The sequence below is a fragment of the Amyelois transitella genome, chromosome 13 (genome assembly GCF_032362555.1).
Source record: "Amyelois transitella isolate CPQ chromosome 13, ilAmyTran1.1, whole genome shotgun sequence".
In the NCBI taxonomy this organism is placed as follows: domain Eukaryota; kingdom Metazoa; phylum Arthropoda; class Insecta; order Lepidoptera; family Pyralidae; genus Amyelois; species Amyelois transitella.
Genome location: NC_083516.1, coordinates 136,675 through 149,223, shown reverse-complemented (window position 1 = coordinate 149,223; position 12,549 = coordinate 136,675). Strand labels below are relative to the sequence as shown.

The following is a 12,549-nucleotide window of genomic DNA, read 5'->3' as shown; positions in this document are numbered from 1 at the left end:
TCATCCTCGTATCGTCGGCTGTTCATTTTTGTCACTCTGAATTGGGTAAAAAAGAGTATTCTTATATACTAACCTACATATTACATCTTGATCCCTCACCGAGCCGACAGAAGCGATAGTCTTAAAAGACTTAAAGAATTTTTTAGCTGAATGGCCCATTGATGGGATAAGGACTTCTCAAAATATACAGACGAAATCACTCCTATTTCTCGAATGAGCACAGATACATGATCCTGCGTGTGATCTTGCATGCAAAATATTTATTTGTATTTCCAATATAATGTGATATTGCCAAAACATACACATACTTTGATCCCTGCATTCCTACATTCTGCGGTATTTATATTCGACACTCTTTTCATGCAAGCTCGTCGGTTTTGGGTAATTAAGCGAGTCATGTTTAAGTCAGTATAATAATCTATACATAAAAAAAATTGCAACCGGCCGATGTCTGTAGTTAAAAGATAATGTCATAAATCAATGTCGGGGACATTTTTTGAATTCCTGTCTGTCTGTATGTTTGTAGTCGTATCACGCGAAAACTACTGCTACGATTTGAATGCTGTATTTTCAGGTATGTTAACGCTTTTAAGGCTTTGTCCAACTTAAATACTGTTATTTTAAAATGGGGGTCAGCTTTATGTATTAAGGACTGTCAGTGCACATTTGTAGCGGGAGCGATGATTCGGCTTGACCGCCACCAAAGGCAAGATCTTCCGCCAGGCTAGGTGTTATGCCTGGGGAACCGCGGCTTCTACGATGTTGTGTCGGAGGTTGTACGAGTATATATAGCTCCAATCCATGAAATCTTTGCTTGCGCGATTTAGGTTTTTCGCTGTTTATGACTGATAGCGTCGCGTGATTCTATTTTTTATTTTTGTGACTTGCGGCATTTATATTTCGCCACACATTTATGGTGAACGATGTCGCGGGCAACAACTAGTAGAGCAATAAAGCATTACTTTTTGGTCATATCTCTCCGGAAATACAATGAGACATTATATTGATTGATCGATAACCTCGACGGAAGCATGTAATGGCTACTGAGATGAAAGTTTATTCAGCTTTGTAAAAGTTCTTCATCAAATGATAGATGGTGTTTTCATTGAAGCCTTTTATTGTTTGTTGTACTGATAAATGTTCATTTATGTATGCCGTACTGTCTATTTTCTTGTCACGAGTCTGGTGATTCTCGGCGTTTTTTGACCGAGTTTCAGTTTTGCATAGAAAATACTAATCCTAAGTTTATAAGCCTTCATCTTGATTGAATTTTACAATACGTTCATAAAATAAACGTCAATAAAAAAAAAAAATACGACCAGTCCATCTCGTTGCTTTGGATGTCGTTAATGGCGACTAAGGAACAGGCTTAAAAACTTGAGATTCTTTTTAGGCGATGAGCTAGCAACCTGTCACTTTTTGAATCTCAATTCCATCGTTAAGCCAAGCAGCTGAACGTAGGCTATCAGTCTTTTTACGTCTATTGACTCTGTCTACCCCGCAAGGGATAAAGACGTGACTATATGTATGTTTGTTGTACGGAGTAAACAGCCAACAGTCTTGAAAAGACTGAAAGGTCACGTTCAACTGTATAGTACATTTTGACGCCCGTCTCCTAATCGCGTTATCATGAATGATGAAGTTGTAATTGAAATAGTGATAGGTTGCTAGCCCGTCGCCTCCTGAACAAGAAGAACTCACCACACGACACCACCAACCAGAGTGACTTTTACAATACACATAATCACGTCTATATCCCTTGCGGGGTAGACAGAGCCAACAGTCTTGAAAAGACTGATAGGCCACGTTCAGCTGTTTGTCTTTATGACGGAATTGAGATTCAAATAGTGACAGGTTGCTAGCCCATCGCCTAAAAGAAGAATCCCAAGTTTATAGGCCTAATCCCTTAGTCGCCTTTTACGACATCCATGGGAACGAGATGGAGTGGTCCTATTCTTTTTTTTATTGGTGCTGGAACCACACGGCACGGCACGGCACTTTTACAATTGGTGCGGAAAAAGAAGCAGCTGGTATCATTTTCTTCTTTTGTCTCGTGTTTCCGTCTCATGCAATACTCTCACGAGTTGCGTTGCGCACTGCGTTCATGACTCATAAATATGTAGATACAGTTCGATAACTTTTGTAAAAAGAGAACCGCCTGATATCCTCCTATTTTGAAGTCGGCAATAGTTCAAAACCCTTCTCCTAAGTGTAACAAACACTTTCCTGAAAACCGCATCAAAATCGGTTCAGCGAAACGCGGGATAATCGCGGTCAAACATTCAAACGTACAAACATACATACATACATAAAATCACGCCTCTTTCCCGGAGGGGTAGGCAGAGACTACCTCTTTCCACTTGCCACGATCTCTGCATATTTCCTTCGCTTCATCCACATTCATAACTCTCTTCATGCAAGCTCGGCGGTTTCGGGTACTTTTGACCTGACCCTTTACCAGGACGTCCTTAATTTGATCAAGATACGTTCGTCAAACATACATTCATAAAAATATGCATACAAGACGGTTAAATACCCTGTAAATTCAACAAACAACTATTTCCGCTCTTACAGTTACCTGCAAATCTCGTGCGCATTACCTAGCCGCAAACTTAGTATTTGCCTGCCTGGACCGAGCTATATTGCGTAAGTTTGTAACTTTTCAAACACTGTTCAAAGCTCAAGGAATGTCCATTTATGTTCTACTCCTACACGACAGCTTTAATTGCGAGAACTTATTGCTACATCCGTAATCCCCCTGCGGTGTTCCTGAGGGACAACAACTTAATGTACACTTGTCTGTTTGCATGTTTACTTGTCTTTATTTTCTTCATCAACGCATTCCGGAGCTGGCTTCGAAGTGCAGAATTGGCCGGGCTAAATGCTTGACGAATATATATGTACGTGACAAATTACTGAAATTCACCTAACACTTCTCACTCAACGATATTATAATTCTACCATATTCCTCCACCTCGTTTATCCCGGTTTTATCCCTTTCTGGTGAGCTCTTTTTAAATGTTTATGAGTGCGAACTCAAAATTGGTATTCGCAACAACGGAACCCTACAATGCGCATGGCCCGACACCCACTTGACCGGTGTTAAAAATTTTTTTGAAAAAAGAAATTGGGAATTACAATAAATATCTCTTTACTTGTATTAGAACCGTTTTTTTAATGACATTAAAAAAAATCACTCCTACCAAAACATAAAATGTTTACAATTATATTTTATGAAGCGTATTCAACGATATGAAATGCCATCACGTCGGAAGCAGTCAATTTCCGACTCTCACACTCGAGTTACCTGAGAGACGAGCCTCGACCCCCGCTTGGTAATTAATGTGCTGCAATATATTAGAGTATTCGTATGATAAGTTTGCTGGTATATATGATAGACAAATCTTGAGTCTCGAAAAACTTGAAAGCCATGTTTGGCTGGATGGATTCCTAATTTTAAAGACCAATGGTACTTACATTTAGTAGGCAAATAAATCAATATGGCATAATAGATTTAAGATTGAAATTCTTTTGAGAGCAACACGACAAACCAAATAAAATATCGAAGTAAAATCAAGTGGACTGCAGATACCAATAGATTCATTTGTGTCGGTCCATACACTTGAAATTGTATTTGATCTTCTTCGTATCCGTCCGACACAAATGTAAATTTATTGGCATCAGCAGTCCACTTCAGTCATTAGGGTCTGTAATGCAATGACGTCCGCCCCCGAGTGCGCCGCGGCGACGTCTGACTAATTGTAGCTGATCAATTGATGGCCGGCGGCGGGAGTGGGGGTAATTGTGGTTGCGGGTAGAATTATACTTAATTTATTGTGCGACTATGTCAGTGACAAGCTTAGGCTCAGTCGTAGAAATATTATTGAGGAAAGGTTTCGCGTCTATAATTCTTCCATTTTTCGGTTAATTACATTTCTATTTTTTCATGGGATCTATTGCTTGCATTTTGATATTTTGTTAATTGTTACTGGTGTTTTAAAAACCACGATAAATTACCTGACGTGTCTTATGCCTATGTTGTTGGCCTAGTATTATATTTTAATACGTTATCGTATTGCTATCTCGTGATAAAAAATGAGAGGCGACGGGTGACTGTCGCGGCTTTCTTGCACAGCGTATAGCAGCGTATTGCAATACAGCGCGGGAATTCTGCCTGCGTGGTGGGACCACTGTAGACACCAATGTAGTTTTGGAATTTTACTTTATTTTAATTAGATACATAGATTTATAATTACTTTAGTTTAGAAATATAATAGTCACATTTTGTCAATATAATTCCAAATACAATAAAAGATGTTAATTTGAGAGTACCTAAAGGTCATCAACTGAATAATTAGATTTTCGCTCGTAAACGATCTAGTTCATTACGTTCAATTAAACATGTGACAGAGACGAGGCAGCCATTGAATGTCAACACGGGCAGTGAGGTTGCGCGCGACAGCTCGAAAATATGCGGACGAGAGCCCATTGACGTTTATTGGTCGCACCCCAATCAATTTCAAGTGGCCGGTACACACAGAGCACGGTACGACCACCCGACTTAGTCACACTGTGCTATAAGGACATCTGTCAACTTTCTAATAGGTAAACACCATGTATGGAATTTCACGGATGGTCACAAAGTTATCTCAAAGCTGCACTATATTTACAATAGTATTTTTCCCGCCGGCTCTTGAGGTTTGAAGCTTATAACTAAGAATTACTGACAGGGATGACAGTGAGCTGTCCAGGCCGTTTCTGCTGGGCGCATATAGAAAAGTGTAGACAGAAAAATACTTGGCCTAACGTCGATAAAAAAACGCGTATCAATAGTTTTAAAAGTGAAAATGCTGCAGATTTTACATTGGACAAAGTGGAAAGAGGAAAGCGGACCCCAGCGCTCCGTAAAGGTTAAGAGTGAAACTATATAAATATATATACCTATATTTTTTTTATTTTATAAAAAAAGGCACCTCAACCGACGGTAATTAATAATATTACATGGTTTCATTACTAATTAATGGTATTCTAACTTAGCACCCTAAGGATGTATTCACAATTGCTAAGTTCGCGAAACCGACAATACATCATAGTAAAGGATTTTTTTATAGTAGTAGCTGAAACGATTGACAATATAAAGACACTTAAAATGCTGGCCGGAGAATTCTTTTCCTTTTTTGCATAGCTATTGTTAAACGTGTCTTAACTACAAATAAAACATTTTTATCAAGGGTAGCGACTCCAAGGCAAGCAGCGTTAATTACGCCGGGCCCGACCGCCAAATTAAAATGATAATGCGCCCTGGATGTTAATCCTACCCTCTTTTTTGCTCCGGATTTTATGAATGGAAATAGGTACAGTTTGTGATGATTCAAATTCAAAATTGTTATTCATTGTTATGAGACATCTGGAACATCAGTTAATTATTGTCATATCATTTGGATTCACAACATTGGTTCACATTGCTTAAATTCAGTGCCGCTTTAGAAGCGGCAACAAACTGCATTGCAACATTTTATTCAATAACGTCAACATACATTCATACATATGGTCACGTCTTTATCACTTGCGGGGTAGACAGAGCCAATAGTCTTGAAAAGACTGAATGTTCGAATTGAGATTCAAATAGCGATAGGTTGCTAGCCCATCGCCTAAAAGAAGAATCCCAAGTTTATAAGCCTATCCCTTAGTCGCCTTATACGACATCCATGGAAGAGATGGAGTGGTCTTATTCTTTTTATATTGGTGCCGGGAACCACACGGCACAAGCTTGTTGTGACCAAAAAACTTGACACAGGCAGAATAAGTTTATGAAGAAGTTTGATTGCTCCAACGAAGAAAACAAAGAAAAAAATAATTAAATACCCGGCATTTATATGTTTGTTTTTACACATGGAACACTTAAGGGTGAAAAACACAATATGTATGACTTATTTCTACGGATTCTTATAGTTTTACTTTTAGTTTTGAATGTATGTACACGTTAATTTGTGAATGGGATCATTCGGCATACCCGGCTTTGAGCATTATTTAGTCTGCAATTACCAGGAAACCTATGCATAGCGTACCCTTCACGTGGCTTCCCGCATGAAGGGCGCGTGGTCGTAAAATGTTTAAATGATAAGCTCCATCGTCCCGGGACCCGGGGCCCGCCCACTACGGCCGCTCCTCGTAGCATTCTCACACCCGAGGGCCTCATATCTCCTATTCTTAGTCACAGCAGGTTAAAATAAATTTTACATAATGCAGACTGCGTCTTGTATCGTTTTATGGCTCTCGAGAGTTCTATAAACGATTTCTTTGCGTCATAACGAACATTCTAGACTTCAAGAAAAATGACTTTTTGAATTGAATGTTGAAAACAATAAAAAAATAAGAGTTCGAACAAAAAAGTATGTAGGCACAGGTGGATAATACTCGTAATGTCGTCTCTGCCTACACCTCCGGAAGGAGGCATTTCATGATGTATCTGAATTTGAAATTTCGATGAAGAATTAGGGTGCTAAAGTAATTAATCTTTTCCGAAACATGCCTTAATTGGGTAAAAAGGATGATAAATGTGTAATAGACTGGAGTCCCGTTTAATATTTAAAGGGCCCGGATTACTCCGGTTGGCCGAATCCTGATGTAGCCGCAGGTTGATTCCGTAATGAGAGCAATTACAAGTTAGCATGTAATTATTGCACGCTTTATAATTTAAAGTTTAGTTTGTGACTAGAGAGGTCACATATAAGTTTTAGGGCGACGCTGGCGAGACGCGCCGCTGACGAGTGAAAGTATATATGTATATGCACAATATCTGCTTTGATAGCGCTAGCCGACGCCGCGTATCTTACTAGGGACTGCGTTATTATCAATCGGGGTTATATCTATTGAAAATCGCGCGTGTGGTCGACGCTGATCTAACGCGTGGCTGTTATGTGGAACCGGCCTTATAGCTGGCAAACTCAAAATATAATAATGTAATTTTGAGATTTACAGATTTGCTATTACAAGGCCATAGAAAGAAGAAAATGTTATTGAATGGTGTAAACTTTTCACATAAGGGATTTGTCCACACATTTTTACGACCCTTACTTAATCCGGTGTTGTACAGCAACCTTAATGTCCACTCCAGCCTGAACAATCGTGTTTCGCCGTTCGCATTGAAAGATACGTAATAATCCCGGGGGTTAATCCCCGAAACGTGCTTCTCATCACGTATTCACCGTTCACCGCGTCATTAGCCGTGTAGTGTGGACCGGAACTATTTTCAAACAGGCTAATTCGATATGAATTCTTGATTACAAACTCGATAAATTTCCTCGTAATTGGTTGGTTTTTGAAAGGAGTATAGATAGATAGATCAATACACATTGTCGATTTCGTGGAAATGTTATGTCGATTTTTGTGGATATCCTTCCTCCTTTTTATCGAGTGGGCGTTAGACGACCCGATACTGTACAGCCAGCTGTCTGATTGGCTGACATACTAACGCACAGTCAGGAGATTTGAAATTTAGCATTATATGTTACTTAGATGATCTAGGAGTAACTAAGATTGGATTTCCCAAAATTGTGGCGCCTACTGAATTTTTTTGATCTTTATTGCGACGAGTTCTGTTTGTGTCTTACCTGGGGGCTTAGACAAAGTAACATTTTGAAAACGATGACGAAGTTCGGCAATAAAAAAATGTATGGGATGACATAAGCCTTCGCTAAATCACGTGATCGATCGAGATCGATAACAAAATTGGTAGACAATGTTTACATTCATGTCGAAAACGAAACGAAATCGTCAATTAGCGAATTGTTTATTCGCCTATTTCAATACAAATGCGTAGCCAAGAGGCACTTTTGACGTTCGCTTTCTCTTCGGGAGCGATCATTCGATTCGACATGTGTTCGCCATAATAACGAAAGCTTGGGGGCTGTCGATATCGCTACAAAATGGCCGAAAATTACAGTCAGCTGTGATTTGTGTACAAGGGCTACGTTGCGTTAATACAGTTTTATTTATATAAAAATGCATTCTTTACGTTTATTGTGGGCTGCACATAATGAGAATACCTGGGTGAGGCGTCAAAGGCGATTTTCATCAAGAAGACATATGGAAACGATTGAAGATATGCCGGAATTGTTGTTTAAACAACATTTCAGGCTTGATAAAAAAACTTTTCGACGATTATGCGACGAACTAAAAAGATATACTGGATTGAAAGGATCCAATGAAATTTTCCTGGAAGTGAAGGTAAGAACTTTCATAAGGATTAACCTCATAGGGAAATAAGTATACTTCTCATCTCTAAACTTAGAATACTTATAGAAATTTCTATAGTCTAATCCTATAAAGAAAACCACACGAGTATGCAGAGACATTACTGTTTTTCAGGTGCTGTGTACTCTAAGCTTTTTAGCCACAGGGTCATACCAGACAATTGTAGGTGTGGGACAATATATGACACAGCGGACTACAAGTCGCTGTGTCAGGGAGGTTGTGAATTCTTTAAATCACAATTGGATGGTCAGCAGGTGGATAGTGTTTCCACAAACACCACATGAGAGATCTTTAATCAAAGAGAAGTAATTATAAAGATATAAAACCTTTCTTAATATTTGTCACCTAGGCCTACAGCCAGTATTTGTTATAAAATTGTTAACATTTCCAGATTCCATATAAGACATAATTTGCCTGGAATTATTGGGTGCATTAATTGTACCCATATAGCTATAGTAAGACCAGAGGAGGATGAATATTCATTTTTTAATAGAAAAGGATATCATTAATTAAATGTTCAAGTGGTAAGAAACTAGACTTAATTTTTATTATCAAAAGACCTAAATATACTACTCTTTATATGTTGTGCAATAAAGTGTTAATTCAATTCAAATGGCCTGAATATACCTGTCAAAGGTATCACATGTAAATAAATATATAGGGACAAATCACACAGATTGAGTATTATATAACTTTTTATCAATTGTTATATCCCCAAAACAAATTGTTTTGTATATTTTTTCCCCAGATATGCGATTTCGATTTAAAAATAGTTAATGTCAATTCAAAATTTGGTGGTGCTACACATGACTCCCACATATGGTCCGCTAGTCATGTAGAGACTTTCATGCGAGGGCTTCATGAAAGTGGTGAACATGTTTGGTTATTAGGTATGTAAGACATTTTTTCTTATATTTCATTGCAAACCATAATAGATAAAAAACTTATATGGAATAAACATATGTAAAGTATTTCATTTAAATCATACATCAACTTCTATAAACTATTGGAAATCAACTAAATTAAATTAGTATTCATTGTTTGCCACCCAAGTATACATTATAGTTCTTCAATTTATTTTGAACTAGAGGCCGCCCGCGACTTCGTCCGCATGGAAACCCTATCAATCCCGCGGGAATTCTGGGATAAAAAGTAGCCTATGTGTTATTCTGGGTCTTCAGCTACCTACATACCAAATTTCATGGTAATCGGTTCAGTAGTTTTTGCGTGAAAGAGTAACAAACATCCATACAAACTTTCGCCTTTATAATAGTAGTAGGATAAAATATTTATTGAGTATGTAATTTCAGGGGATTCTGGATATCCACAGCGACCTTGGTTGATGACGCTTATACTAGATGCTGAACAAGGGTCCCAAGAAGAAATATATACCAGACGTCATGTGCAAGCCAGATCTCGCATAGAACGATGTTTTGGATTACTGAAGGCTCGTTGGAGGTGTATGCTTTGACACCGTGTTCTTCACTATCAGCCTTACGTGGCTAGCAGAATTATTAACGCATGTTGTGTATTGCATAATATTGCAATACATGCTAAACTACCTGCTCCAACAGATATGCCAGCTGAGGCTCTTGATGGTAGTGAAGATCAAAGTATACAGCATAACACCTCTACAACCAACACTAATCAAAACGAGTTAATTCGAGGAAGGGCTATGTGAAATTATCTAGTCAGTAGAATGCAGCATTCTACTGACTAGATAATTCTGTCTGTATATAATTTATAGTTTCATTTTATTTAAGCTTAAGTATATTTTTTTAAGTTAGTATCAAATGAAAAAGAAAATAATAATAATAATATAACAATTTTAATAAGTATCCAGTCTTTTAACTTATCAATATACTTATCTACTTATTTTAATATTTAACCACACCACCACCATAGTCCACATATACTGGATCATCTTCTTGGGCAACAACTGCAGATGATTGAGAGGGTGCAGGTGCAGAAGATTGAGGTCTCTGAAAAAGTTATTATGGTGATATTTATTGAATATGTAGATACTTAATTAAATAGTATACTGTTTTATCTAATTATATATGTGTAATGGCTAAAATTTTTAATTTCTAATATTCAAGTACAATATTTATTCAACAAGATTTACCTAGTTAGTATTGATTTTTAGCTAATAATTTTGTTACATGAGGTACTGGAAAATAAGGTTAATACATACACTAAATCCAAGCTCTTGTATAGTCTTGTCCTTCCACTGCTGTTGGGCCGATAATAGCCAGAACCCTTTCCTCCAAATGCGACAAGGATTTCTGGCTAGCCGGTCCACCTCCAGTCCCTCTGGCATGTTGCCACAAGGTCAGACCTTTTTTCTTAGTCTTGGATTTTAAATCGGCCCATACCTTTTTGGAATTATCAGTCATAAGTATGCATACAACCACATAAGTTGAAAATTGGTAACTCCACTGGACCGAAAAATTCCTAACATCCCTGTTACCTCTTCTTGCACATATGTGATAATAATATATGATATTCTAGGTGCTTGATTTGCACATCAAAGCAGATTGTAACTTGTGACTTTATCTATACCAGATCCACATCCAAATTGCTTGGCATGTAATATGTAGAAAAGATTATTAAATATAACTAAATATCTGAGTAATTTCCATAGAAAGAACTTATAATCACAAAGACTCTTCAAATACGGCTATTGGAATAGAATTGCTAGTCATTACTTACTTTTTGCCACTTGTCTGTTGTTTTGTTGACACCACCACCAACGGAATTTAATATATTAGTAAGATCAGACCATAATTGGTCTGACCGTACTCGACCTTGTGCCCCTGCAACAGGCCTAGCCAGGTCCCCATGACTGTAACATAAGCAACGGTTCAATACACAAATGCTTCATTGTTATTATCGCGTCATTGTTTACATTAGCGATTGAAGTGGTACCAAAGTTTTGTACGATTGAATTTAAAAGAAATGGAAAATAACTTGGATTTACCTACCTTTCCATATACTCCAGTAGAGTTGAGAGTTGTTCGGGACTTGCCCTTACCCTAGAATCCATTCTTTAACACTAAAAATAAAAAAAATAACTATATTTATTTTGAACAGTTACAATCACGATGATTCTATTTAATTTTGAAGAAATCTACGTAAAAACTATGTAAAAACACTCTAATAATTTAACACTATCAAAGTTTTGCTATAAGATTATTAAAAAGCGTCAAGAATTAATAATATCAATTAAAAACGACTCACCACACTCACAGTAAACACTCACTTAAACTTTAGAATAATCCCGCTTTGTTTGTTCCAATTTGAAACTGACAGCTAAATTTTCGTTACCATAGCCAATATTCGTTTGTTTATCGAACGATCCGTTCGACACAACGATCGCGACAATTGCGTTACATTGGCTAGGAAATGTTTATCGTTATCTCTACGACGAAGAAGAACTTCGACATCGTTTCGTTAAGAAGCGATACTACATTGTCTAAGCCTCCTGTTCTCATCTTTATTTTTCGAGGTAAACTTAAAGTAAAAAAGAGACGGAAAATAAGATACGTCGTTACTTTTGTATATATATTATGAGTTTAACAGTATTACAATATTTATTTTTATCTTCAACGCTGTGTAAATTGAAAAACTTAGTAGTGTCTTTATGTGACAACATCCTATTTACGCCGAGTAAGTTCACGAAGCTCGCGCCGACAACTTTGAAACCCGTCTATTGTTACTCAAGTTCTGAAAAAAACCTTTTCTTTTAAAATGTTGTGAACGACGCTACTTACTACTGACGCATTTCTATTTTAAGACAGAAATTATTCGTAATTTTAAGTTATCTTTTAAACCTATTAATAAATGTACAAGCATTATAATGCAAATACGAAGCACAAATCTACCTCACATTATGTGCTTATTAACTTTAAAGTTGCGAGTTTTGTTGTAGCGAGCTCGCAGTCGACTGTTTACCCGTGTGGTTCTGATAGGTCGTTGATCTCGGAAAGCAAATTTTCAACTTTGTTGCTAAAGTGAAGTTAAACACCTAATTTAGTGCAACTAAGCGAGCTGAAGCGATTACAAACACAGGCGGTCCTCGCAGACAGCTGGGAATCAACTATACAGAGGCAAAAACTGTAATTAATTTATAATAGACGTTTGTTAACAAATAGATGTGGGGATACAATAAAATCCGAGGCACTGATGAGCTTTATATTATTAATTTCCAGGAATAAACTATGCCTTCAACAGGCACAATAAAATTTGCGTTTTGGATTTGTCCGTTTTAACCACAGGTATACGTGGGTACAA

At 37.4% G+C, this 12,549-nt stretch overlaps 1 protein-coding gene and 1 long non-coding RNA gene across 2 annotated transcripts; one reads left to right on the top strand and one right to left on the bottom strand.

Moving 5' to 3' along the window:
- The first annotated feature begins 7,623 nt into the window (after positions 1-7,623).
- On the top strand, positions 7,624-10,094 carry LOC106140827 (putative nuclease HARBI1). The gene is made up of 5 exons (XM_060947513.1): positions 7,624-8,229; positions 8,371-8,561; positions 8,648-8,780; positions 9,005-9,146; positions 9,567-10,094. The coding sequence occupies exons 1-3, from the start codon at positions 8,005-8,007 to the stop codon at positions 8,763-8,765; spliced, it is 534 nt and encodes a 177-aa protein (XP_060803496.1). The 5' UTR covers positions 7,624-8,004; the 3' UTR covers positions 8,766-8,780; positions 9,005-9,146; positions 9,567-10,094.
- On the bottom strand, positions 10,063-10,967 carry LOC106136667 (uncharacterized). The gene is made up of 2 exons (XR_009657127.1): positions 10,451-10,967; positions 10,063-10,238 (listed from the first exon to the last, which is right to left on the bottom strand). It is a non-coding gene; the product is annotated as an uncharacterized LOC106136667 (long non-coding RNA).
- Positions 10,968-12,549: the final 1,582 nt, after the last annotated feature.

What these genes read in the sequence shown, in the direction of transcription:
- LOC106140827 (XM_060947513.1), top strand. Translation starts at nt 8,005, where the DNA reads ATGCATTCTTTACGTTTATTGTGGGCTGCACATAATGAGAATACCTGG. An exon ending in AAATTTTCCTGGAAGTGAAG is followed by an intron (nt 8,230 to 8,370) that starts GTAAGAACTTTC and finishes ACTGTTTTTCAG; the next exon opens with GTGCTGTGTACTCTAAGCTT. An exon ending in AGATCTTTAATCAAAGAGAA is followed by an intron (nt 8,562 to 8,647) that starts GTAATTATAAAG and finishes TAACATTTCCAG; the next exon opens with ATTCCATATAAGACATAATT.